This window comes from Melospiza melodia, chromosome 2 (assembly GCF_035770615.1).
Source record: "Melospiza melodia melodia isolate bMelMel2 chromosome 2, bMelMel2.pri, whole genome shotgun sequence".
Taxonomy (NCBI): domain Eukaryota; kingdom Metazoa; phylum Chordata; class Aves; order Passeriformes; family Passerellidae; genus Melospiza; species Melospiza melodia.
The window spans coordinates 90,761,835-90,789,773 of record NC_086195.1 but is presented as its reverse complement, the minus strand read 5'-3'; the positions used below and the strand labels follow the sequence as shown (position 1 = coordinate 90,789,773).

General features: G+C 43.6%; 1 protein-coding gene across 1 annotated transcript in view; it reads right to left on the bottom strand.

The window, feature by feature from the left end:
- Positions 1–3,430: 3,430 nt before the first annotated feature.
- The window catches only part of SIAH3 (siah E3 ubiquitin protein ligase family member 3), a 43,204-nt gene continuing 18,695 nt past the window's right edge, over positions 3,431–27,939 (bottom strand). The window contains exon 2 of the mRNA XM_063150492.1: positions 3,431–5,953. Within this exon, the coding sequence (XP_063006562.1) occupies positions 5,360–5,953 (594 nt within the window). The 3' untranslated portion in view covers positions 3,431–5,359. The remainder of the gene's footprint in view (positions 5,954–27,939) is intronic.

The following is a 27,939-nucleotide window of genomic DNA, read 5'->3' as shown; positions in this document are numbered from 1 at the left end:
TGGCTGGCAGCGAGATATCTCTTGCTATGCAGACATCCAGTCTCAGCAATAAGAAAAGTGCTTTTACGATCACCTGGAAACTCTGCCCTAAATCTCACATTTGCATTTGAATAAGTTTATTTCTTTGTCTAAAAGCTCTGATTTTTCAGTCTGTGCTGCATGGATGTTGAAGCACTTCATCACTGTTGCTATGAAAGTTCAAAGCCATTTATCTTCAATAAGGTTACTTGATGCAATTTCTAACAGGAAGAACCTCTCTGTCCTGGAGCTTTCCACAAGATTAAGTGATGTATTCAGATAGGCAATGTCTCAGGGGGATTTTCCCTACCTGGAAGACATAAAGCTCATTCTGGTTGAAGGACAGCAGGCTTTGCAATTGGTGTTTCCTATTTGCTTCCACTAGAGTTTGTTAGTTTCTTTCTTGGAGCTTGGCATCCAAGAAAGTACTTTTGTGAAAGTACTGTGAGAAGAGCCATCTTTGCAATGAAAGTTAGTCCTCATTATTCTCTTGAAGATTATCACTGCCTCCTAATCTTTCACATGTATTTTCTGGAGTGGCAGAGCCCAAAGGGAGATAAGAAAACTATTCACAAGTCTATTGCCTGTGTGGAGAGAGAAAGAATGACTGTAGTCCTAGCCAGGGGTACGAGGTAGACGTTTAATCTGATGTTCTGCCAAAGATTTTTTGTGTGGTTTTCAGCAAATACTTTACTGCCCTGGTGGGAGCTATGCAGGTGAAAGACAGCAGAACTGTCAGGTGTCAGGACCTGGAGGAATCACTACCAGCTGCAGGTAGTGATTCCAATCCCAAAGGAGCCGGGCAGGACTGGGGCTGGGTGTTTGCACTCACGCTGCAGCATCCTTGTGCAGGACCCCTCACATGCAGACCCAGCTGACCTGATCACCTGCACTGCTCCAGAGACAAGGTTCCCAGGAGAGTGGAGACCCTGTGGTCAGGTGGAAGGTGCTGATGAGAAGAGAAACCTCTCTACACAGAGCCTTAAGTCCCAGGAGATCCAATCTCTTTCCTGGCAGCCCCGCTGTGACCGCACTCTGAGGGTTCCTGCTGAGTAGTTTCTGTCTGGAGGATGAGCTCTGCCCTCTGCTCTCTGTGCACGCCTCTGGAGCCTGCAGGTCTGCCCTGTGCTACCCTGCTGTGAAACCCTCTCTGTTTCTGCAGGCTCATCTCTGCAGAAGGTGAATCATATTTATGTGTGAAGAGTTCTGGTGGTGACAGATGGCAATCTTTGTTTTCCGCCCTTCACTTTGATGGTGTGAGCAGGCAGACTTTATTGAACTCAAAAAAAATTTGAAAACTTATGCTTGTGTCTGAACAGTTCAAAATCTGCAGCTCTTCCATGTGAGAAGCTGTTTCTGATTCAATTGCAGAAGAAGCACATCTGAGTCTGTTCTGACAGACTCTTCTCCAATTGAAGTGTTTGTCAGGTGTGTGTTGGGCTAGAAAAACAGATAAATCACCTGTACTACAGTACTGTCAATTGGATTTAGCTCCTCTGATGCACAAAAGAGAGAGCCATCCACTAGCATCCAACAATTTATTTATTTATCCAGCTATAACCCTAACTTGTCCAGAATTTACCACCTCTTGTTCCTTCAGTAGTTTACCTGTATTCATAAGGATGGTATGAAACAGAGGGTGTGATACCAAGTCCAGTGGGAAGAGGACTACTGCCCTACTTCTCAACAAGCCCTACAGCCAGCACTGGCTCAGCAAGATCCTTTGTCATCTTCAAGATGATGAGACTCAGGATGTTTCAGCTGATTTATAAGGAGTCACGGATATATGATGTGAGCTTAATTCATAATGGGATTGAGCTGAAAGCACTAATGCTGCTTTACTGCAGATCTGACATTTACATTCACATGGTGTCTGATGGATAGTGCAGATGAACCAAAGTAGGTTTTCTAGTGGGTCTGGTAGCAATCCATCTGTCTCAGCCTGATGAAATTATTGTTGCAATTTACTAAACTAAGCACAAGAAAATCCATCTGTGAACAGAGATATATAAAAATCCTAAAAATAAAACCACAAACCCAAAGCCAATATTTTGTCTATGTAGAAAACCAAAAGACAACTGAAACCCCACCAAAACAAAGAGGGAACACCACTCCCAGGTAGCTGGGAAAACAGAATTTTGCAATAGCTGCATAGCAATTTTGAAAGACTTCATTTTCTCCTGTACCCCATGAAGGATACTTCTTACTTCAAAGAGATGTAAGGCTGTGTTCTTCACAGGAAGGCAGGAATTCAGATTTAATACATTGTAAAGATGTAAAATATTCGTGTTCACAGTTAGTTTTAGAAGCCCTGATTTCAGATCAAATTTTGGAAGCCAAGATTCAGCTACCTTTCAACCATAAGCAGAGCTGTAAAAAGTGCTACACCATGGGCACTAGAAGAATGCTTGCAAATTGAATTTCATTGTTGATCCTACTTGCTAGTATTTTAGGATTTATGTCCTACCATGCGGAATATTTGCTTCACCTTTGCTTTATGGCAGTATAAGGTTGCTCATAGGCTTTGAATTATGACAGAATTAGAATATCTTCTATGGTAGAAAGTCCTTAAATATACCTTAAAACATTTGCACTTCTTGTTGAGACACTTATGAAAGCTGGATTTAGGCAACCATATCTCATTTCTCCCCAAAATACATCTTCCTTTTCTTTACTAAGAGTCACACTGGACAGATTTTCATCAGTACTCCAATGTATCTGAATTTCTGAAATCCGTACCAGAGCTGGGTCTTTGCAGATGTGGAGAAAACTGATAAAGGATGTTACTTGGTTCAGAAAGCAGTGAGAACAATTTAAACAATGGCATCCAACAGGTACAAATGTGAGAAGGCAAGAAGTACCATGGGCTCTGCAAGTCACAGGGTGAAACCACAGTTGAGGGCTTGAAAATGTGCTGAGAAAGGCAGCCATCAGATGAGGGGAGAAGACTGAAAACAAAATGGAAAAGCTGAACTGTTGGTGTGGTCACTAGAAAGCTCTGGGAGAAGAACACATGGGGTGTGTGGAAGGTTACGTTGACAAGGTCACATTTCTGCTATCCCTCCTTCAAAACTAGGGTGCTGGCAAGAGATGGAGATACCCGTTCCAGAAAGCTGATGCTGTGACACTCATCCTGCCAGAAATACACTGGTCCTTTGGCAAGGACTATGCCCCAAAATATCTACACTTCAGTTGATATTTCAAGAAAAAAATGTGCCAACTAACAAGAAGTAAATAGACTAAAAAAATGAATAATTAAATAATATCTCTCACCCTAGAACTTGTGGTCAGGCAACAAAAGCATCATTAGATTTGGTCTCTACCCCACAGTACAAAGAGCTCAGGAAATTTAAACTAGAGGAACTGGTTTTATTGAGGTTTTATTGCCTTTGCTTTGTTTTAATTCAGCAGCAGAACAATTGTTAGAGGAGCTGGAGAAGCCAGTTTCAGTCCACAAAAACACCAATGATTTATTTATTGCTATCATTTAGGGAAAGGGCAGCATTTGCTGGTCCTGAATATTTAACACCGCAGGGAAAAAGCCAGCCTGCCTGTTCCAGTGAGGCTCTGCAAATCAGTGTGCCACCCTTGGCCCCCTAAATTCAGAGATGGGAGAGCTGGGAAGCTGTGCTCCAGTGCCTTCTTGCAGAGACTGAGACTTCCTCAGACTTCAGTTTGAGCAGCCTGTTGAAGAGATCCTCACCCTTCTCTGACCTGCTGTGAAAATCCAGGTAGGGAGGTGAGGTGCATCTATGCCTCAGAAGTCATTTACCTGCATGGCATTCATCTCAGGAAAACTACAATTCATTTTACTTCATGCATCATTTATAGTAATCCTCAGGAGAGCAACGGGTGGGAGAGATCAGCATCAGTGTTTTTGCCTACCCAGAGCTAGAGTGAGATGCATTTTGAAACACTGAAGGACTGCTCTTAGACTGTTTCCCCTCCTTCCTTGGTTTTCCAAGGGGCTCAAACTATGAGTCTCAGTCTCTAGCTACTAACTGGCCCAACCCACCAGATGTTTCTTGAAAAAGCATTCAGGAGCAGCCAGACCACAGCCACACACAGGCAGAAGGGAAAACAGGAAAAGACACTTTCCCATGCTTCTCATGTGTCACACTATCTGCTGAGCCCCCTCCTTCCACACGTCACCTACTGCAGTGGGATTTCACTGCTGCTGTTGGCTGTGGAGGAAACAGGCCTGACTGCAGATGGGAATGAGTGACAGGAGATGGCCACCACCTGCCTCCAACTCTCCCCAAGGAGCCACCCAAGGGAGAAGCTCTTAGAGTAGCCCGTGTCTTTTTGTGACCATCACTGTTTGTGAAATATCCTCAGGAGAAGAAAGTGACAGACGCCCCTCACCACCACCCCACAAAATGTATGCAAGGCAAAAAAAGTTGAGTTTTTTTTTTCAAAGGAGTGCCTGTCAAATCTCGTAGCCAATTTGCAAATAGCTGTCCTATCTATATTGCGGTGCATCAAAATTTAGCAGCACAAACTGAGGGTCCAACTGGCACAGAATTCAGTAGCAAGATCAGTACCCAGCTTAAGACCCTTCCATGCTTTATTTTCTGCAGCAGCTAAAAAGATGAATGCCCCAATGGCTGAGTATGGTTATATCCATCCTATGGCCAGACCATCTAGCAGCCTCTCCCTGCTGTTTATGATACAAGAGTGAGATTTAACCATGTGAGATTTAACAGTGCCCAACCACTAGATGCCTTTCCCAGTTTAATGCAAGATGAGACTTCCAAGCCCTCTGCTCGGCAGAGGAGGTGACTTTTTCTTCTAAGTTTTCACTGTTTGAGTGAGAAAGTTGTTTCCTCAGAAGCTGAAGGGAGCTCTGAAACTGCCAGCTCCGCCAGGGCTTGGCTGTGCCCAAAATACAGGAGTTAAATCACTATAGCTGATATGGAAACCTGGGTGCTCTTGTCCCCTAGTGGAATACTTGACCTTTCATCAGGCACAGGTGCCTTTGGTCCCTTAGGCAGGCAATGAAGGAAACATATTTGCATAACATGGTCAGACCAAAGGTTTCTGCCAGTCTCCCTGGGTGCACTTTTCACTAACAAGTGTTGTTTCCAGGGCTGCTGGAGGGCGACAATAAATTGATTAGCCTCTTTAAAATTTCTCATAAAATTGTATTAGCAAAACGGTAAATACATGACACAGGGACCGTAACCACGGGATGTTTACATAATGCCCACTGTGGACAAGTACTAAATACCATAAAAGACCCGAGACCCCCCCCATAAAAAGTCCGCGAGTTCTGGCTCTCAGAAGGCAGCTAGAGCACCATAGTTGTTGCTGTGGTTCCTCCTCCTCTTCCTCCTCCCCATCACATTTCAGCTTCGGAGCTGTGAACTTTGCTGGTGGTTATGGCGATTCCTATCGCTAGGCTTCCATTGTCAGAAAAGAGTTGAGCCAGGGAAGTGTTCAGCACGAGGCAATCCCCGTCCGAAATGACAGAGTCAACACACTCCAGGATCGACCTGGGCGTCGCCTCCCACTTGAGGCGCCTCTGGTTCCTGTTGAGCTCCAGCCTGTAGGTGAAGTTGTTGGCCTGGGTGGGCGTGCCGATCAGCATCATCGTGGCAAAGAACTGGGGGTGGCCCTCGTGCTTCTCCTGCTTCCTGAGGACCAGCAGAAACTGGTGGCCAAGGCAAGAGTGCATGATGATCCAGTCCGTGGGCGCGGGCAGGTGCATGTCCGTGGCCAGGAAGACAATCTCCGCGCCCTGAAGGATGTTGATGCGGTGGGTCTGCCTCAGGTGGGACACCACCACCTCCAGATGCCCTTCCCACGGGCAGGAGAAGAGTGGGCACGTGCAGGGGACCAGCTGAGGGTCGTGCACCGCTTCGTGGTGATGGCAGGGAGGAAGGATGCCTTGCTCCATGGACGCCTGCACAGCTGCACAGCGGGTCGGTGCATACTGCGGGAAGAGAGAAATTAAATGTGAGAGCAAGCGGACCAGAAAGCAGTGCAGATGTGCTAGGTGCAGACCTCACAGACATCAGTCACCCATACTCCACCGAAGGCAGCACCATTGGGGGTACAGAGAGCTCAGCACACTGGGGATCAGAGACAGTCCTGACCTGGATCTGCACAGCACAGGGAGACGGCAGTTGCCTTGTTCTCCAGGAGAACAGACAAACTGTTTGAGCCATGATAAGTGACTTCAAATGAAAATGATGTATGTGCTTAAAGAGCAATTTCATTAATTCAGGGAGAAAAATCTGATTAAAAAGAAAAAACAACCCAACAAAGCAAGGACAGCATGGGGCATTTTATATAGTTAAGAGTTTTGCTGCTCAGAACAAGGGAATGAAATATGTATGGCATTATTATTCTTTAATGAAACATACGGGCAAATACAGGCATTTTCCCTGAAACAATAGGCTTTATTACGCCCATAATTTGTGAAATAAATGTCAGTTTTTATTGTATTTTTTTGGTCACTGTTTTTTTGGTCAATGTATTTGTGCCTAATTGATGCTCTTACTACCGTAAATCTTAAATTGCTCTCAAAGGTGATTGGATGGCAGATTTAGGGCATTTTTATACTAAAGTAAATTTGTATTAAGGGAGGGCAGCTCGCTAAAAAGGCAGCAGCTCTTGCAGAAGAATTCCACGTGAGGACTAAAAAGCAACCTATTCTGACTCTCTCAAGAGGATGTTGTTGAAGAGAAATAAGTCTTACTCAGCCAAAAGTGTATTCACATGTGATGCTATTTGGGAAGAGTAATGTCTCTCTACAATAACTGTGTGCACAGACAAACCCTAAGGCACAAGCATGCTGGTCATGATTCATCTAACCCAATTTTAAGAATTTACTTCACCCACCCAAGACAGAAACCTGGTTACCTGGGGCTGCCTCTGCAGCCTGTAGACTGAGGCAGCCCTTAGAGTGCAGAATTCAGACCTTAGCTGGAGTAGTTCAGCTTCTAAAGGTGACACCAGCTGATGCCAGAGAGACTGAGATCCAGTATCTCTTGCTGTGCCTAAATTTTAGCTGTTTAAACATTTTTTTCTCTCTGAACTCCTTTTATAAAGGTACATCTCTCACATCCGTTAATGTCCCTTACAGCAGTACGTACATATGTACGTACATTTTGCTTTAACATGTGTTCTAGGAAGGTTAATGTAATTCCCTAAATAGTGTCCCACATCCCCTTATTTTAATATATGTACCCAAAATTGCATGAACTACATTATAGTCCTAACATTTAACACTTGTTCTCCTCTATGCCCCGTCCAAATCATAGCAGATTTGGGATTTTTGAGCAGAGGTTTGTTTTATCCAGGGGCAAGCATAATCCAAATAAAATGGATGGTAGATTTGCTGCAAAGGGTGTGTTGTCTTGTCTTGTTATGGATACCATGAAAGCTTTCATTACAGCCTTGCTGTAAGTAGTTTTGCCCACCAGAACTTGCTCATTTCTTTACAGGATGTTTTGGAAAGCAATCTCTTGGGTAAACTGTCCTAAATCTCAGATGACCAGGACTTCCTTGCCAACCAGGATGACAATTCCATCTGTTCTCATTGTGTCAGTAGCTGCCAAAGGTTATGATGGATGGAGCAGGGTTGTGATTGCTGTTGCTGTGAAATTCATGGCTCTTCCCAAGGCACTGGATGTCAAAGGAAGTGGTTTCTTCTTCTTCTTCTGGCTTTTGATATGAAAAATAATTGACAAATTAAGCTTTACTATTGAAGCTGGTAGTTTTTTCTTTTGACAATTATTACTTCAGTAGTACTGTTCTACTTTTCCCTTCCTCATATTTTATTTGTTTTGCTGTATAAAATTCAAGAATATAAACTTTTCGAGAAGATAATGAATTGAGGACAGATAAATGGCTATCATTGTCTGGGAAATAAAACAGGTCATTATAAACTAATCAAGGTTTGTGGCTTTAGCTGCCTGCTTATCGCAGTGGGATTACTAGTTCACACTTAATTCTACATTAATTTTTGCATCCCATTAGGATGAAAGTTATGGTTAATTTAAAACTCTTTGGTGAAGGAGGCTACTGCAATGGCAGATCATAAAAGCCTTTTTAAAAAAATTCCTGAAATGCTAATTGCCTCATAAAATGAATTTTAATCTCCCAATCTAATACAGTGGGTGTGTGCAATTACTTTCTCTCGCCAAACTGTTAATGCAAAATTAGTGATTATACTAATTAAAACTAATGAACTCATACTCACATGCTGATAAACCTCTCAACCACTTGACAAGTTCCAGCCTTCTATCAGTTTTATTTAACTCCCTTTTTGGAAGATGAATCTTAAATTAACCTCTTGACTAACATTTAAAATTAGGTTTTGAAATTTGAAGCTTTATAGACTATGTATAATTCTTCTCCAAAGATTACCAGAGAAACCATTTCCACTGAGGATGAAATTGAATTTAGAAATGCATTCTTCTAATTTGAGAAACACAGTGAACAATGGTAGCTCATCCATCTAAACTGCATACAAGGTAAGAAAATACAAAGATCTTCAAAAATCTTATTATGACAAACATGTGTCTATGGCTCAGGAACTGGAAAAATAAATTACAATCAGCAACTTATACAATATATCTTTCTTCTTTCCTAAACTTGTGAATTTTTGTGTGTGTGCATAATTATGAATTCCTTTTCACAACTCACATTTCTGAAATATTTCTACGAACCATTTCAACAAAAGATTCCTGGTCTAACTTTGTTCATTTCAGGTTTATTGAAAATTCTCAAAACTCAGTACAAACCACATGATCTATTTTTATTCTTTGGCTTGGTAAGAACCATTTTCAAAATCTGGCTTCTGAATTGCTTGTTACAATCCTGTTTCAAAATTTTGAATCTGTAGTATTTAGAAAGAAATGTTTAATAATTCCCTGCCACTTTTAAAAAAAAGTCTCAGAGAAAAATATTATTTTACATTTACTTTTGAGGTGTGAGTGTAACTGTCGGGGTGTTTGTGCTCTTGTTGGTCATTCATATGGCTGTGAATTGAAATGCAAAACAGGGAAAAAATGGTCACCTTGAGTGTATTTAAATGCTTGAATAAATATTTATGAACAGTTTTTCCATGTTTAATCTGCTCCAGTATTTACTTTCTACCATTTATTGCCCAATCACCTAATAAAATTAGATTTATTATATTGTTGTGTCAGTCCAGTATTATTCTCAATTATCTTTTAGCCTGTTGGCCAATTTCAGTCAAATTGAACTGTGGGATGGAATTCTCAAATGCTTTAATTTTCAACCATTTCTGAGAGAAGAGGCATCAGGGTAGAGCAGCATGACCCTTTCATGTCTCCAGGGAGGAACACCTGGCCACGTGGGCAGAATTACATTGACAGACAGGAGAGAACCTAAACAATGGCAGTTTGATCCCAAATGGATTATAGACACCAGAGAACTCACATGAGACAGTGTCTTTGTGAACAGGAGAAAAGGCTTCAGCCAGAGTGCTCCTCATTAGATGCAACATAATCCCACCATGAGGCACCAAACCGCAGGAAACCAGGCTCTGCTTCTCACAGAAAAATTTCTTTTTAATGATGCAGCTTATTACAGAGCAGTTCTTTTCAAGACCAAGTAACTTGGCAAAGGCCAATTTATAAGCACATGGTGCTTTTCTTATGGAAAAAATCCCCCAACCAAACCATTACTAGATTTGGACTACGACACAGGGTTTCTGCTAAAAATGCAACAAATTGCTTTAGGTGTGACACATTTGTTCTATCTTTGATATTTGAGGGGTAAGTCCCTAACTCTGAAGACTGTCAGCTCTTTTCACAGCCCATGAAGAGTCCTGGAGTGCAATTCACTTGATTCCAAGTGGTGCTGAAGGAACATCCCTCTGGACACCCTCTCTACATGCAGACAGGACCAAACCCATCCTCAGCACAGACTCACAGAGGTTTAACTGGTTTCTAGACACGAAACAGAAGGACAATTCAATTTTAGTCAGGAAAGATGTGTACCACAATGTGCTCTCCTGCAGTGCTGGAGACAACGCAGCCCATGGAGAGAGAAATGGATGCCTGCTCACATGAGGGTGTAAATCTGTGTCTCCCTACCATCATTACAACTCCAATGACTTGATAGAAAATTCAGGGGGAGGATGAAAGGTAGATGCAAGAGTTAAAGACCTCCAAGAGGTAAAGAATACACAAACAAACCTCTGAGTCTGCAGCTGCAAGCCTGAGGCACCAACCCTGGAGAAAGGGCTTTGCTATTGCTCCTCATGCTCTGAGGGACCTTTTGTACTTGAGCTAGTGAAGTCTTTAGATCAGCTACGGTGAAAATAGTGGAAACAGAGGCAGCAACCCACACTGCACCTCTGCTGGCTGAGTTCATGGCCCTGGTTGGTTCAGGCACTGGATACACCACCATCTCTCAAGCCGTGCTTCTCTGCTGCACATTGGCACAGCTTCAGCAGGGAGAGCAAGTGCAGCTGCTGCCCTGAGCAGCTAAATGTCTTGCCATTGAAGTTCTGACTTAAAGATGGTTAATTGGCTCAAGATAAATCCCACAGGGTGAGGGAGAGTTGAAAGCAGTGCTCCTGTCCCATGGGAGAGGGCCTGGACATTGCTGACCTGGACTATAAGGAGGGTGAGTAGCATCACCACATTGTAGTAGAATAAACGCTACTCAGGTCTTCAGAGTAAAGGTTAAGTGCCACCTTTCAGCACTTTCCAACATTCCTCAGTGTTATACTGGAAATCTGCATGCTCATTCATACTTTTACTAGCTGTAATGCACATAATGTGCAAAAATCAGCCTTTCACATCCCTGTGAACAGTGCCAATGCGTGCTGAGAACATCCCAAGGAGGGAGGACAGGGACTGGTTCCCTGCCCAGTAAATAAGTGTTTCTGACAGGAAAGCAGGTGCTGCAAATAATCATCTTTTTCCAGACCCTTCACACCCATGCAACTGCGTTTTCTCCAGTGGTCACACACACTTTGCAAACACTCATCAATTCACCCATTCTCTGGGCTCTTTGCCTGGGGCAGTCAGTGGTGTGGTCTGAAGGCGTCCATGGTGGGACTTCCAAGCAGGGCCACACAGAAAACTGCAAAGGTGAAAACAAAGCCACCACACCTGCCACCCAGGCCAAAGCAGAAGACAGTGCTCCCTCTCTACCCCAGCCCAACCTTAGCACACTCTGAGACATTGCAAACTAATCCTCCTCCCAAGAGGAAACCTCTCCTTCCATGTACCCAAACTCTTTCTTCTTCATCCACAGCTTTCCTGGCTGGATTACAGGAGAGCTGGTAGGAGCTGTACATGTTCATGGCAGCTGCAACCTTTGTGGGGGAGCCAGGAACTGAGGGGGGCTGTGCTCACATCCCCTGTTACAACCCCACCAACCTGCCTGTGACAAGGGACAACAGGAGAGGCAGTCACCCTGTAGGTGTGTAAGCAGCTGGAAATGAGCAGGGAAAACTCAGGGGATTTTTGACATTGACCTGAAGATTTCTGCAGACAAAGAGGGACCTGGGCCTGCAGCTGTGAGGTTGCTTTGAGAGAGCAGCTTCCAGGGTCTTCAGCAACTTTCAGCAACCACGGCAACTTTTAGGGTTTCTGCTGAAACAAATTGGCATTTTCTTTCCCTGTGAAATGTGCCACTTATTCAGTTTTATTACTGTCTTCCTCCTATTTCTTGGCTTCTCAGGGATTGACTGCTTCTTCTCATCTGTATGGAAACTGCCTCCAGTAATTTTCTAATCCTCAGCTTCTTTCTGCCTCATAAAAGCTTTGCCACCCACTAACATCCACCTCCACGTTACTTACACCCACCTCACAAGGACAGAAGCTCAAAAGAACTATAAAGGTGACATGAAGAAAGTAGTGAGTCTTTTAATCCTGGTCTTCATTTAATTTATCTTCTGCTCTTTTTAAATATGCTGATGAGATTTTTTAAGTCTTTCAGATGAAAGAAAAGAGAAGTAAAAAAACCCCAACCCCCTCAACCTATTTTGTCAAAAGCTGTACTTTCATATCTGAAATTAGGAAATCCAAGCCAGAGATCATGTTGGGGATTTATTTAAAATTTTAATTACACAAAATCCTGTTCATTAGGAATGCATCAGTTGAATTTCTTAAGTACTGAATATTGGTTGCAGCTTTGGCAGTGGAAGGATTTGTTTTCCCTACTATCAAATGGCAGTGAGAGGACAACTTCAAGCTCATTTTACTAATCTCACTTTGCAACATAATCAGGCATGACTTGGTGACACAGCATACGGGATGTGTTAATGGCTGTCCTCATGCTAATTACACACCTCTGACTATGCAGAGAAAATGCAGCTTTAGTACATGCCCATGGTGTACCACACACTTCTCTCTATCAGACAACCCCAAATATGAGAAGAATTCAAATATATACAGAAGTATTTTGGAAAAAAAACCAATTGATTTTGTGGTAGATCTAGCAAATCTCTGATTCATTATTTTAAATGTATCCCAGGTGAAAAGAAAGATGTTATTCTCAAATTAAATCTCCTTGCTTTCTTTTCAAAAACCTTTTTTTTTCAGCATTAACTGTCACACACTCTTGAAGTGCAAGCAAAAAACTTCAACAAACTCAACCTTCTTCAATATATTGAAAACAATGTAATTATAATGACATATAAATGGAATCCACACTAAAACATTTCAGCCCATAGATGCTTTCTGAGAGAGACCCATCTTGACAGGGGTAGGATGGAACAGGGTCATGCTCTCCAGCTCTCCTACTTCAAACCTAAGTTTGATTAGCCCTTCCAAGCCCAGATGGGCACCAAAACTTCCTGTGCTTCAAACTGAGGGGAGATGCACCACCCTGCTGACCCTCAGCCAAAGCCGCAGCAGGGTCATGGACAGCCAGGAAAACGATCCTGATTTAACTGCTGTGTTTGATGGATCTCACCTGGGATCACTTTCCATGCTCTCTTTGAGAGATAAAATAGACTGATTAGATGCAAGGAAAACCGTGTGCGTGGGCAGCTCCTGTGGAACATCTGGCAGTTATTTGCTACTCAAAATAAAAAGCTAGGCTGGAGGGTGGGACATGCCCTTGGGACCTGATTTGCAACTTGTATTCCCTCTGCTGCATTTTTTGGCTGGGTGCAGTGCAGTGACAGCAAACCATAGCAAAGTGTATCTGATGCTGCATTGCAACTGCTGATGCTCTGGGGTGTGCAGACATTTACCAGCTTCTCTTTGGACTAGAAGATTTTATGCCTTGATTTAAGCAAGGGTGATGTCTCCTAATGCCATCCCCTTTGGCCACACAAGGCAAGTATCAGAAGCCAAGGCACACCCTATCAGCTCTTTCTCCACAAGGGCAGGGTGCATCCATTGTTTATCAGCAGCTTGCTCATGAGACACTGCTGATCCTGGCTCTGGGTGAGGGAACAAGCAGCCTGCATATGTACAATAGAGATAATCAAAAATGCAGAGTTATCATAGGATTTGCTTCATCCTTTATCCACTTTGTATTTTGGATAAAGCCTGTTCACAAAATGCAAAACCATTATAGGCTTTAATTAAAAGCAAAGTGATAAAGCGCTTCCGAGCTGCATCTGCTCTGACTGATAGGGAAGACAGAGTTCACAAGAGCCCTAATATCTGACCTGTTGATTTTGTGGTTTACATTCACACTGAAAAAGAAATTAATATGGAAAAGAATTAAAAAAAAAAAGAAAGAAAGAAGAAATGATTGCCCACTGTGCTCATAAACTTAGCAGTTCAGACTGCCTCTAAATTACTCATCATCTGATATTCATTATAAGTTACTACAGTAACAGCGTGTCTCCAAGAGAAGCAGATTTGCTGGTGTCATCTGAGATAATTAGACCAAATCCACCCTGAGACAATTGAATTTCTCCCCTTCCATCAGACAATCTCCAGCTATCATAATTATATGACATGTAAATCCATTAACTGCTCTTTCAGAGATGCACCCCAGGAGTGCCAAAGGATGGCACAAACATTACTGGTCTGCTGGAAGGAGGGAAGGGATGGGGTGGTGTTGTTGAACAAGCCCACAGCCTTTCTTGGTGGGGCCAGTGTCTCCAATCCCATCTATGCACCCCTCCAATCCCATCTATTCACTCCTCCTGGCCAAGGATTTGCTCTGTGGTCTATGTCACATTGCTCTGACAACTGTCACAGGGCAATGTGCAGCTAAGCCTGTGCCAGACTGGTCACAGTGGAGTGCAGACAGTAGGCTGGGGCCAGGGAGGTGTAGTGAGGAGGGAACCCAGGGCTCTCAGTGCTGCCAACCCTGCCTCCCTGTCCTGTCTCATAGGCTCTGCCTGTGCCTACACCTCTGTAGCAGCCACTGAGCAAGGTATGAGCCATAAAACACTTGACATTTTTAGTTAAGACTTTCTCCTGAGAGCTGTTTCTGAGGAAATAAAGAGTGTCTTAAAGTCATGTCTGTCTCCATCTTGCTGAGGCATTGCTGGTACCAGCAAGCAATGGGCACCCCAAACCCACCCACAATGGCCTGGTGTGGTGGGGGTCATGCTCAGGTTACAGAAGAGGGGAAAATAAATTGTTTCTAGCTCAGAGTATCTCTCCATTCCCCTGCACATCTCCACAAGTGACTTCCAGCTTGCCCTTGCTCTGGGTACCTTGCAATGTAAGTCTGGCACTGAAAGAAAAGTCTCCCTGTTACAAGGCAACCCAAAAATCATCCTCATTCCACTGTCAGATGAAAGCGTGTCTTGAGTTTGTGTAGTTGGGCTTAAGAAAGGGGAAAAAAACCCACAAAACAACCAAGAAAATCCATGTGAGCTTTTAGCTTTGGGCATGAAAAGCAAACAGCAAGTCTGGGTAAATTAATTTAGTTGGTGTAGTTTATGCAAATGCTTCATTGGCATATTCTTTGCAGTAAGGAAAGGGGCATTTCTCTGGGAACATTTGTCTTGTGTCTCAAATATTCTTTTAATTTTGTGCAAATCATAGCCTGTTTCTTCTTCATCCTCCCCCTCAAATTCTCAAAGAATAGTTCTTCTAGAAGTTTTCTTCATGTGGGGAGGATGCAGGTAGAAAGAAAGACAGAAAGGGAGGTTCAGCTTAGCCTGAGAAGACAATGTTCCATTTCTATTAATAGAATGAAAATTTAAAAGGTTTTGTTAAAAAAAACTAACAAAAAAATGAAAACCAAAATCCACAGCAATCTTCTAAGTTAAAATTCTTGCTTACAGAAGGCTACTCTCTATCATATCCAGGAGAGGCTGAGCCAGCCAGTCTCTGTGCTGTGCCTCCTACAGCTCTGCTGTTTTGGGGGAGAATCCCCTGGCATCTCCAACCTGCTGGCACCTGCCTTCTGACCTCATGTGCCAACAGCAAGAGGGAGTGCAGCCCCACTGAGCCACAGAAGGTTTGGGGTAGAAGGGACCTTTGCAGATCTCCTAGTCCCAGTGCCCTGCCGTGGACAGTGACATCTATCACTAGACCAGGTTTCCCAAACTGGCTGTCAATAATTCCAGGGATGGGGCATCCACAGCTTCTCTGGGCAACCTGTTCCCCCATCTCACTATACTCACAGTAAAGATTTTATTCATTATGTCTTTTCTAATCTTGCCTTCTTTCAGTTTGAAACTGTTACTTCTTGTCCTGTTACTACAGGCTCTGGTAAAAAATGTCTCTCCATCTTTTTTATCAGTCCCCTTTATAAACTTAAAAGCTGCAATCTGATGTCCTTGGAGCATTCTCTTGTCCAACCCCACCTCTTTCAGCCTGTCTTTATAGGAGAATTGCTCCAGCCTCTGATCACCTTCATGACCCTTTGGATCTGCTCCAACAGGTTCACATCCTTCTTGTGCTGGGAATCCCTAGAGCTGGATGCAGTATTCTGGGTAGGGTCTCACAAGAGTGGAGGAGACAGGCAGAATCCCCCCTTCTGACCTGCTGGTCATGTTTGTATTTATACAGACCAGGAAATGGTTGGCTTTCCAGGCTGCAAGTGCATATTATGGAGTCATGTGATTTTATGTAGACAGGTACTCCTGAGTCCTTTTCCACAGGACTGCTCCAAATCCATCCATCACTCAGCCTGGACTGATACCTGACCCAGCTGCAGGGCTTTGCACTTGAACTTCATGAGATTCACAGGGCCCTGCTCCTCATGCCTGTCAAGGTCCCTTTGGATAACATCCCTTCCCTCAAGTGAATCAGCTGCAGCACTCAGCTCGATGTCATCTGCAAACCTGCTGAGGGTGCACTGATCCCACTGCCTGTGTCACTGGTGAAGACATTAAAGAGTATTGGTCCCAGTATGGGACCCTTGTGGGACACACCAGTCATTACTGGTTTCCACTTGGATATTGGGCCATTGGCTGTTACTCTTTGGATGCTGCCATACAGTCAATTCTTCATTCATCAAACCCATACCTCTCTCCAGCCTAGAGGTAAGGATATTGTAGGGGATCGTATCAAAACCCTTAGAGAAGCTGAAGTCGATGGCAATTGTAGCTCTTCCCTTGTCTGCTGATGCAGCCCCTTCATTGAAGAAAGCTGCCAAAATAGTCAGGCATGGCTTGTCTTTGGTGAAGCCAGGTATGCAGTCTCTAATCACATCCCTATCTTCCACATGTTTTGACATCTTCCAGGAGGATCTGCTCCATGATTTTACCAGGCCTAGAGGTGAGGCTGACTGCTTGGATTTCACCAGGGAATGATGAGGTTGTTGATGGGGAAAACAGGCACAATCAGATGTTAGAGACCCATTACCCAGCAGAGCTGCAGTCCCTAGAGTCTAGTTATTTTTAAAGTCAGAAATCCATTAGCATAGACTATGCAGCTCTGGCTGCAGCACTACAGGCTCTTTCTATCAGCTCTGGTCTGTCTGGTTCTCCATTCTAAAATTTCCTATTTCAGTGGAAGTAGGAAATTTCCTATAGGAAATAGGTGCACGTGGAGCACCAGGAAAAGAAGGCCGAGGACCACATTTCTTATTCAAAGCCATTCTCACTCTTTAACATCTGCTGTCACACCCTCACTTGTCTTGTGGCAAGTTTTTATGTTTAACTTCAGCCAGGTCCTCCCCAGGCTGGCAGCTTAATACCTGTTCTTACAAACTTGTCTGGCTGTACAATATTCTATAACTTGCACATCATAAAAGTGAATAATTTTACAACTATTCTGATACACTTACGGGTTTTGAGGATTTGACAGTGGGGTAGATTTTTAAAATTTATTTTCAGCTTTCTATAGAGAGCTTTCTGTGTGACACATTATTGAACAAGATGACAGACCACTCATTTAATCACATTGAAAGTATTTCTGCCTTTCTTTCCCAGGATAAACTTCTCTCCTTCTTCCCAAAGGGCTGCACAGAAGAAGCAGGGATTCTCAGGGATGGGACAGAGGGAACAACTGCTTCCCACCTCTTACAGTGTAAACAACAGCCTCTCTGCCCTCTGACGGTGGCCTCAGGCCACTGAGATGTCTGCTGCCATCCCTGCAGCCTGCTGGGATGTGACCCTGCAGTGAACAGCGTGGCTTTGCTGCAGGAACTGCATCAGTCGGGGTGAGCAGTGTATCCCTGCTGGTTCCAGACTGGGCTGGGAGAGCTCTGGGCAGCCCTCTGGGATCAGGCTTAACAAGCAGGAGTGGCTGCGTGGTGTCTTGTGCAGTCTGTCTTGCCAAAAGCATGAATAATGTGTGAAGTGACTGCTAGAGGGACACCCACACTCCCAGGAGGAGCCACTCAATTGTTTCTACAACACCATCAGCAGCTACTTGCTTGGTGAAGGCTGTTAGGCACCTTCATGCCCCCGTCAACAGAGTTTCCATCTGTTTTTAAATCCCTTCATTTCCCTCTTTTGCACCCTATAAGTATGCAGAGATGGCTTACCCTTTAAATTCCAACTCCACAGAGTCCATGCTAATTCAGAATAACATCTTTTAGACCCACTAAATACTTTTGCAAATACTCCAAGGATAAAGATAACAATATTCAGCTGAGGAAACACCTGTGACAAACAAAAGGCTAAATTTTAGGTGGGATTTGTCTCATCTAAATGCATATGTCTAAAAGATAAAGATGTTCAAATCTGACCTGCTCATCTGAAGTTCCCTTAATAACAGAGATAAGATGTACCTTCACAGAGAAATTCATCATCCCTGTCTTGAACATGTCTATCTTCCTGAAAGATGAAATTACCATGAGCACCTGGAGGAGATGTTCACTTCTCTTGCTAAGCTAGAAGTGGAAGTGGGGTCACTGGCCCAGAAGTGGGCACCAGGCTTGCAAAGTTTCACTGTGTTCAGTGTATCAGCAGTCACTCAGACTGAGCAGCAAGGGTGTCAGGACACAGCCACTGTGACTGTTTAATGGGTGATTATGAGCTGCCTATTTGCCTAATGCAGAAAATCCCTTGAGCTGACACATTTTCTTCCCAGCTAAGGACTGGTCATCCTAATTTTCAGGCAGCTAGATTTAGCAGTGAAATAAAACTAATTTACAGCTCTTGCCATTAGGAGGACAAATTTTCATCTCTGTCCTTCGGGTGAGAGGCACTATAACAAATGAATGATTACTGACCCATGATACCTATTAGAGATTGCAGTCGGGTCATCTCATTTGTTGTTTTAACACAAGAAATTAAGAGCCTAGCAGGGCTATGGCAAAAAATGAATTGATGATGAGATGAACACTGCATTTTTACCAGAGGCTCTTTCTAGAATTATATGCAGGAAAAGCTCAGTGACATCAGGACCTTGAGCTGTGGGCCCAAATTTTTTGAGGCTAGTAGGACTTTCCACTCACACAGGCTTCCTCCCATGGCTACCTGGAAGCTGCCACATGCCGGAGTTCATACAGACAAAGGAGCAGTTAGCCATGTACTTTCTTGGCTCTTTTCCCTCTGCTATTGCCTGCAGCTAAACTGCCCACCAAAGAGGTTTTGAATCAAAAGGAGGTAAGTGCACAGGACAGCTTGCTCCCAACAGCAGCCACTGTGACAGATTCCTGTGTTCTTAGTCTGGTGCTGATTGAAAAGCAGTCTCTGCTGCCAGCCTCCTTCAAAAGCATCCTCAGTGCAGGGAAACCAATAGCTTCCAAGTTTTAGGGGAAATATTGAAGAATGTCATGGATAACCTAACTAGGCAAAATTCTGCAGAGTTTCAAACTCAAGACACACAGGCTTGGCTTCTTCTCAGCCCCTCCTGCCCCCAGACAGATTGTGGGGCCATCACAAGTGGCTCAGCACACAACACACATCCTGGTCTGAGCTGTGCTCCAGCTGCACCCTGGGTCAGCCTTCCCTGATCCAGCCACATTGCTCTCCTCCTTGCAACCTACCCAGACCCTCCAACCTTTCCCAATTGCATGACACAGTGCCCTGGCCTTGTCTCATGGACTGAAGGAAAGAAAATTCTAATAATTGCCTGCCACTTAACTAATAGTTAGTCTTTAGTTGACTTCTTATTCTTTTTCGTTCCGGTCCTAAGATGGAAAACTGTCCCATTGTCTTTCCCTCCCAGAACTCTGTCCACGCTCTGTCAAAGGGTGAGTCTGCAGACACAGAAAGTACCATCTCTACTTTGCTTTCCACATGAGCTTTCTCCCCATTTATTTCTGCTGCCTGTTTTACATGAAGATCTGCTTTAGCTTTTGGGCTTGCTCCAGCACCATTTGCTAAAATTGTATTAAGTATTGATTGGTAACAGATATATTAGAGGGCAATGCTAGTGAGGATACATTAAGTAAATGGAGGAGCAGGCCCATGCTGCTTTCTTCCTTTTACCAGAATGGCAATCATCAGCAGCAGAGTTGTAGAGGGTCTGCAACAGCTGTGGCTTGAACCAGCCAGAGATTATCCAAGTTAATAGACTGTGGAGAAGACTTGGTGCTGTGTTAAATGCTGTGGGCCTGGTAGTGCCCTTGGGTATAGAGTACATAGATGGTCTTGTGAGATTAGAATGGTTTAAGGAAAAAACACTTGTAATTCAAGGCCCCCCAGTACTTCATGATCTGCCATAGTGATCCTTGTATCATTTTCACTTATTACTACTCAATATCTAATCTCCTTTGTACTTAGAAAGGTGCCAAGACCAGGTGACAGCGATGGCTGGCTACTATTTTTCAAGTGATGTAACTCAGGCAGTGAAGTCGAAAGGACGGTACAAGAAAGGAGAGAAAAGGCAAGGCACAGTCACCACTCCCAAGTGGTGGACATTACGGTCACCCTGGTAGAAGATGAGTGGAGAGTGAATGTTTCAGGATGAGAAACTGAGGTTAAAAAGAGTGTTAAGAAAAATTCTTTGCATTAAAGCAGGGAGCAAGGTTATCTACAACTCTTTCTTACCAGTCACATGTGAAAATGAAAATCAGTGACAGCAGTGTTAACCTAAACTGACTTGCAAATGCCCTTTTGCTGGAGTTTCTTGCTGCAGAACATACACAGGTATGCAGGTGGAAAATTTAGAAAAGAATGCATAAAATAGCATCAGGATTGAGGTAAATCATCTGTAGCCTTAGGGTGGCAGAGCTACAGCTAAAATGACTTCCCAGTTTGGTGTGGCATTGCCCAGATTCTGTTTCACTTGGCTATTTCTCTCCACTGCCTGTAAAGGGAGTTGAGGGTGACTAAGCTGCACTCAGATGCAAATATCAGGTTTTCAGTTCTTACACTAAGGTGAGATGAATCCCACTTTGCTCCTGCCTCTGAGCTCCCTGGTAACCTTCAAGCCCGTTGAGTCTTTCTCTTCCTGACCCATCCATCTGGCCCCACGCTGGCTCATTTCTAATTTATCAGCAGAGGCTACCTTTACACAGATGAATAAAACAAATCAGGGGTCATTTCCTGGCCCTGAGATGAAGTGGAACATCTTTTGTCCATGTGGTTTAATTTGCAGATCTCACAGAGTGGCCTCTGCTTTTTGTCTGGTGGAAACACTCCTGGTCTCTCCAAGGCAAATAAGGGGAATGCTGGCTGGTATGTGCCAATCTGGGGGGAATGCTACCCATCACACTGCATGGATAATTGCAAGTTGGTCTTGTGGCCTTGGCCTTCTGTGGTTTGGTAGTAGAGCCACATCTGAATTTCCCGCACCCAGAGGTGGCTCAGCATGTGCAAGCAAGAGGTAAAAATCCACATCAGGGGACGTTGTGTCCTGATTCTCAAGCCCTTGAAGGTTAATGGCTGCACAGAGACTGACAGCCTTCAGGGACTTCTTTTGACACCTTTCCTAAGCACTTGGTCATTTGAAAGTGAAAATAATAAGCACTTTCCTGTGAAAGGCTTTTTCTTTTGGCATCTTATGTCAGGATGCAGCCACATGTCAGGTACGTGTTTGTTTTCATAAGGCACTTTGTAAAGAGCCTCTCTTCTTCAAGTGCACATTTTGTCAGCAGCTTTTGGACTGATTTCAACTCCTCAGCCATACTGCAGCCCTTCTCTGTCTAGGAGAGGGCATTCAGGTTTTACCTTCCCTGTCAGCTGCAGAGTCACACCATTTTGCAAACCGCCCTTGAAATCAATGTGGTTGCTGTATTAGAAATACTTAGCTCATAAATTGTAGGACATGAGGCAGTGTGTGTAACAAGGCATGATAACCATGCTCCAAACCTGCTGTACAAGCTCATTTCAAAATCTAGCACACACTCCTTGCTCTTCCACTTGCTTGATTCAGAGCTTTAAGGGAGGGCGTGCTTGTGAGCATGCATTGCTAACATCCCAAATCCAGTCCGTCAGAAATGGGGCTGAGCTTTCTCACATGTTGTATTTTTTAATGCTGATATTCCCACACTGCAGGCTTGATGTTAAAATGATCTTTCCCACCTAATTTTTTCACTTTCACCTGAATCTGAGGATGTTACTGGGTGGGCAATGGTTAAAGAACAATAAAACAGGAATGGAAGTGTTACACCCCCATTTCAGCAGGTATCTCTGTAGGACTTGATTGTGTGATAAACAATTACAAAGGGACATCTTGCCTTAAGGTAGTGAGGCAGTGAGGGAAAGAATGGGAACTAACTGTGCAAGTTTACACATGCACAGGCATTTGATGGAAAGGGTGCATCCAGAAAGTGTTTTGCTTTCCAAACCTACCAAGAAAAGCTACATCTATGCATGTAACTATTAAAGGTTTATCTTCTGTTTCACAAAGTGAGCTTATAAAAAGACAAACTCATTTAACAGGGAAAGACTTTCTATGCAAAAAACCTAAAGTCTCCTTAAATATGCCAAATTGATTTCTTTGTCTTCAGGCACAAATATCAATTAAGCAGAGGTTATGTCCTAGCTTAAAAGCAGAGTGAGATTTATGTGAACCATCAGTTTCAGCTACAGGGAATTAATTTTAAGTGTATACTGTAGTCATAGGAGTGCACTATTTCCTTTCATGTCCTTTGTTCCCTGATGTTGGCACTCTGGAGCAAGGGTATCTCAGGTAAACTTGGCTTCTCGTTATATATCTGAATCCCATGCACACAACTACAGACACCTGGTGAGGGGTCACATTCAGCTGAACAGGCTCAGCTGTGGGCAGGTCATGACTGAGTGGAAGCACCTCAAGGTCCTGTGGACGTCGCTGGTAGAGGAGCTGCGGCTCCAGGGAGAAGAGCAGGTGCTGAGTGGCCAGAATGAGCCTCGTTTGCACTGGAGTGCGACATTTCTCACTTGGCTGCTTTATGTTGTGCCACCCTCATTATTTCTGCTATTAGTTTTTTTCCAGCTTTGAGCATAACAGGTTCCTTGAAAAAGCACTGTACAGAAGGGGTGAATTGCTGTAAACCCAAATTCTTAGTGGAACAAAGCCAGGGTAGCTCCACTGCAGCCATTCCACAGAGCTGAGCTGCCAGGAGCAGGAAGACATGGGGACAGCAGAGGCTTTCACAGCCTTTGTGTGCTGACGTGAAGGAAGATAAATTTAGGACTGAGCCCTAGTTTCTGTGGATTGTGTTTTACAGGAGAGAGAAAAACCAGGTTGTGGTTCACTGTTTCCATAAGAGACATATTGAATCATATTTTTCCTGTTCCAAGATGCTTGTGTTTTTGCCTGCATGGTGACCTTGCTTCAACAGGAAGAGTGGAAGGTGATCCCTGCTTCAATCTGTTCCACCACTAGGGCACTCCTGTGGGAAGCAGCAGATTGCAGCTCCCTCCCTTCTGGAAAAGGCTTCTACTTGTTGAGTTGCTCTGTAAACAATGGATGAAACATAGTCTGAAAGCTGCTCCTAGGGAGCTGTGTCTTCTCCTGTCCCCTAGACTGACTGTGTGTGTTGGGAACACCCACAAATTAAATACAAGATCTAGTCCATTGGGGAGCATGGGACTATCTGGTTTTGCACCCAGGAGTACAAGTGGGAGATGCAGAGCTGAGTGAGATGGTCTGAGGACATCAGCCCAGGGCAAAGAGGCACACTGGGCACATTTACACATTTTCAGTGGCAGCTTTGGTGTGCAGAGATTCTTAATAACTCCAAGTGATCAGGTGAGTCTTTTGGAGTCAGAGACCAAATAGCATCTAATTGTATTTTATGAGCTGGATCCTGCCCTGAATCCCCAGCAGGTCATGTTCAGGAACAGGTAAAGGAAATAGCACAATTTCCTCCCACACTGGCTAAGTCAGCATCCCTCATGGGAACTTGTCCACCCCCTATTTACTGGGGGACCACTGAAAACCTGGGATATCTCAGTGTATTGATTACAGAGAGTTACTCTGCTCTGTAGGGACAGGTACACAGTAGCAACTACAAGATTCAAGAAGAAAAATACCAGCTTGGGAATAATAAATAGATAAAATAATAGATAAAATCCTCAATGGCAACAAAGAGATTTGGAGACTGGAAACTCAGCAGCACTGAGAACATGTAACAAGTGCAAAACCTCCTGGCCTGGTGGCTGACTACTTGCCCAGCAAGGACTCTTCAGGTGTCTGATGGAGGCACTGAGCATCCTAGTGCTTAGTCTGGCAACACATTACATCCCAGAGATCCTTTGTCTGTTTCAACCAACAAATGACTGTGTTATACTTCAAAGTTGTGGATATCCTGCTTACAGAATCTCTTTGTGCATAGCAAAAGGTGCCTCAACAAAGTGACCTAGAAAAGGAGGGTTGCTGTTTCGTCTCCACAGCACACAAAGCCAGCATGACCAATAGAAGGAAATCCACCTTCTTTGTTCTTGTTCTCCCTCTGAGTTGTTGTCATCTCTCCAGCTAAAGAGCATGAAATACTTTCACTGTTATTTGTCGGTGTTGAAGTTTACCACAAAGCATATGGGTAAAAAAACCAGCCAAAGTTGTATTTCACCTGTACACAAGTAGAAAATGATGTATGTAGTATATCATGGTGTGGACTCTTCTGAAGAGCAACAATTCAGATTTTAGTAAGAACCACAGCAAATACTTTTTGGAGATATGAACCATTTGGATAAGTGGAAAGTGACAGTCTGCTGGACTAGTGTCTATGATGTCAAAAAGAGAAATCTGGTTAAAGATTTTTGTTCTGTGTCTCTGAGTTTTGAGATCACTGAAAGGGTTCAAAGGCAAGAAGTTTGAGTCACCTTCCTAACATCTGAGCTTCACAGGCATCTGCTATTACCTAGTCAATACAGGATCTCCCAACAGTCAGAGGGAACAGCATGGGCTCACCTTGTGATCTACTTTTGCATCTGCTCTAGGCATGCCTATTTCCCTCCACTGGGTAAAATGGGGCTCTCCATTTAGTCAAGCATTCCTTTATATTTGACACCAGAAAAGAACAGTGTGCAAGAAGGGAGGAATCACTGAGCGTGTGGAGTGAAATCAAATAAGGAGTGTGGGTCCAACTTGGATAGAATTAACTTTCTTCACAGAGGCTCTGGACTTTAACCTGGTGATCAACAAATCTGTGATTTGAACACAAATCAGTGTTGGTCAAGCACAAACATTTTAGTTATTGCTGAGAAATTCTTGCACCACATCAAGGTTTGTGTTTATCACTCTCGTTCTCCCCAACAAGTTTATTGCGGTTGGTTGAGAACTTTGGAAGGAACACAGCCAGGACAGATGGCCCAGCTGATCAAATGTATATTCTGGAATGTCATATTGATTAATAAATTGGGCAGAGGGTATTCTTTTCAAAGTAGTTTTTGCTTGGAGACTGGCTGGACACTGGTCTGCTGGTGGGAGGTGTCAAGTGACTGTATTTGCGTCACATGTTCTTTGTTTTCTCTCTTTTTTCTCTTATCTTTCTCTTAAGATCTGAGTTTTTCACACTCTGTTTCTTTCCCCCATCCTGCTAGTGAGGAGTGAGCAAGCAGGTTGTAGGTACTTAGTTGCTGGACAGAGTTAACTTACCACAAAGGGCAAAAGAAGCCAGAGGTAGAGCAACTGCAGTAGGAACAGAGTAACACCATCTTTTGAAATTAGTTTGTTTGTGACATCTGATGGGGAAATACAGAGGAGGGAAGTGGTAATTTACACCCCAGGGCCAGATAAGAGTGCACACAGGAAAGCTTAGTGGTGTTTCTCTCCACCCAGGCCTGCTGTAGGTGAATGCAGCAGGAGAGAAGTGATCAGCTTTGTAACCTTGCCATACACATCCCTGGTGTGAGGCTGTTCCAAAACAGAGCAGATGTGGCCTGACCACAGGCACTTTCAGCATTGCTTATGTCATGTGTATCTCCTCTGATGGGCTTCATGCTACAGCTCTGCCCTTCACCCCTGCTGTTCCTTCCCCGCTCTGTGTCTCTGAAACTCACATGACCCCACAGACCATAATGAGTGTCCAGCCTACAACTTGCTGCCCATGACATTCCCTGTACTTGCAGCCAAATCTTGGCCCAATGCCCAACACTGCACCAACATATCTTTAGAACTTTTCCTTTTTCAGTTGCTATTATTATTTCACACAGTGTGTGGGAGCACCCTGATGTTCTCAGAACTTAGGCTAAACTTCCTTATTACTGCTTTAACTTCTTGTCTGGTTCCATGTGACACAAAATGTTTAGGAGCTCTGGCAACCAAACCTGTTGTGCCATCACTTCTGCAGCTTGTTCTCAGTTCACTGGGTTTCTTGTGGTCCTCCACTGAGGTGAAGCTGAGATAAATCAGATGTGATGGGTGCAGCCTCAGTGACCAGGTTTGGAAGCCTCTTTTTGTGTAAAGTGCACTTGTGGCAATGTGGCAGCCCATTGCTTCTAGATAAATGCAGACAAATAAGGAAAGACTAAAGTGGGCTGCCCTCCCCTGCCTGAGGATGTGATGAAGGACACAGCATTAACAAGTCTGCTCGCCGCCACAATAACATTTCTGAGCACGGAGCCAGCACTGGCACCCTCAATGTCTCCTTTCCCTACCTCCTCAGAGACAAATTGACCCTGCCTAAGTAAGAAAGGACTTTCCTAATCACATTAGGATCAGTTTAGATGGCAGAGAGGGTAACAAAATTAGAGCTTTTAAACCATTATCTCTTCTTAATGAACATCTGCGTTGATACAAGCCCGTGGAGAGTTAAGGAAAGCTGAGCTATGTCTGATCTCATTACAGCTTTAAAAAACAAAATATGTGATGGAGAGCTGGTTCATGGCTGTAAGAAAACCATCAGTCTTTTTATAAGTGGCAAGAAAAGGCTCTGCTCAAGCCCAGAGAGGCTATATTCTGATTCTTGAATTAAAAATAAAATGATCTTTGATGCTGCAAGTCTTTTCCTAGGTCCCATATGCAAACTAATATAATACCTAGTCAAGTAATGTGTCTATAATTTTATATTATACATGTCATGCCATAGTGTTTTAATCCTGTTGTCTGCCTCTTGCTTGATGCAATAATTGCTGTAATATTTTACATAATCAGAATTAATATGTTGTAGGGAGATGCCAGGGAGCGTGTCTTATCTGCTTGCTACAACAGCAACAACTGAAGTGATATTGTTATAGTACTCAGAGGGAAACATGCACTCTGCAGAAAAACTGGACTGGATGAAGCAGAGAACAGGACTGGATTTTGGCTAATGTCACATGGATACCTGTATGGTGGGTCATGCAAAGGTCAGGAGTTTTACTGTCCAACATGTTTTTCTTAAAAACAGTAGATGGGAACTGTTCACGTATTTCTTAGAATCACAGGATTGTTCAAACTGGAAAAGACTTTTAAGATCAAGTCCAGCCATTAACCCAGCACTGCCAAGACCATCACGAAAGCACATCCCGAAACACCATATCTACATCTCTTTTAAATACCTGCAGAGATGGTGACCCAACCACTTCCCTGGCCAGCCTGTTCCAATCTTTGGCTATCTTTTGAGGGCATAAATTCTTCCTGCTATCCAATCTAAACCTACCCTTACACAACCTGAAGGCATTTCTTCTTGTTCTGTTTCTTGTTACCTGAGAGACTGACCCCAACCTTAACATAACTTAGAAAGAAAATAGGACTTCCTGCTGACTTATCAAAGTATAATTTACTGTTTAAAATCACTGTCCTTTTATGCATATGTGTACTTATGAAAATAAAACTCCTGATCATCCACACACCTGAACAATCATCTCACCCCCTGGCTCTTTTTGCACCACCCTAGCTACATCTCTCCAAGGTGAAATTGCTGTGGCAAGAGCTAACCCCAACCAGCTAAAGAAGTCATTTGTATTTAACTGCAGGAAGCAGGTTACTTCCCATCCCTCTTTTATTTATACATAATCCACCTGTCTTAGATGTTGATACTGTGCAAACATCACTTCTGCAACACATTTATGTTGATGTGTAGAAGGGCATATGCGCTGCGCGCACACACACATCTCATCTCCTTCTTTCCTCCAATTTGGCAGAAACCTAAGTGTAATTTTGAAATGTCACACCTCACATATAATCCCCCAAAAGAGTTTGCAATGCAGATCCCTTCAGCAATCTGGTTCACAGCACATCCCTAAAGCCAGTAATACTGGTAACAGCCTGAGATGGGAGAGCAAAATCTATTTAAGCCAGCCTCACCACTGAA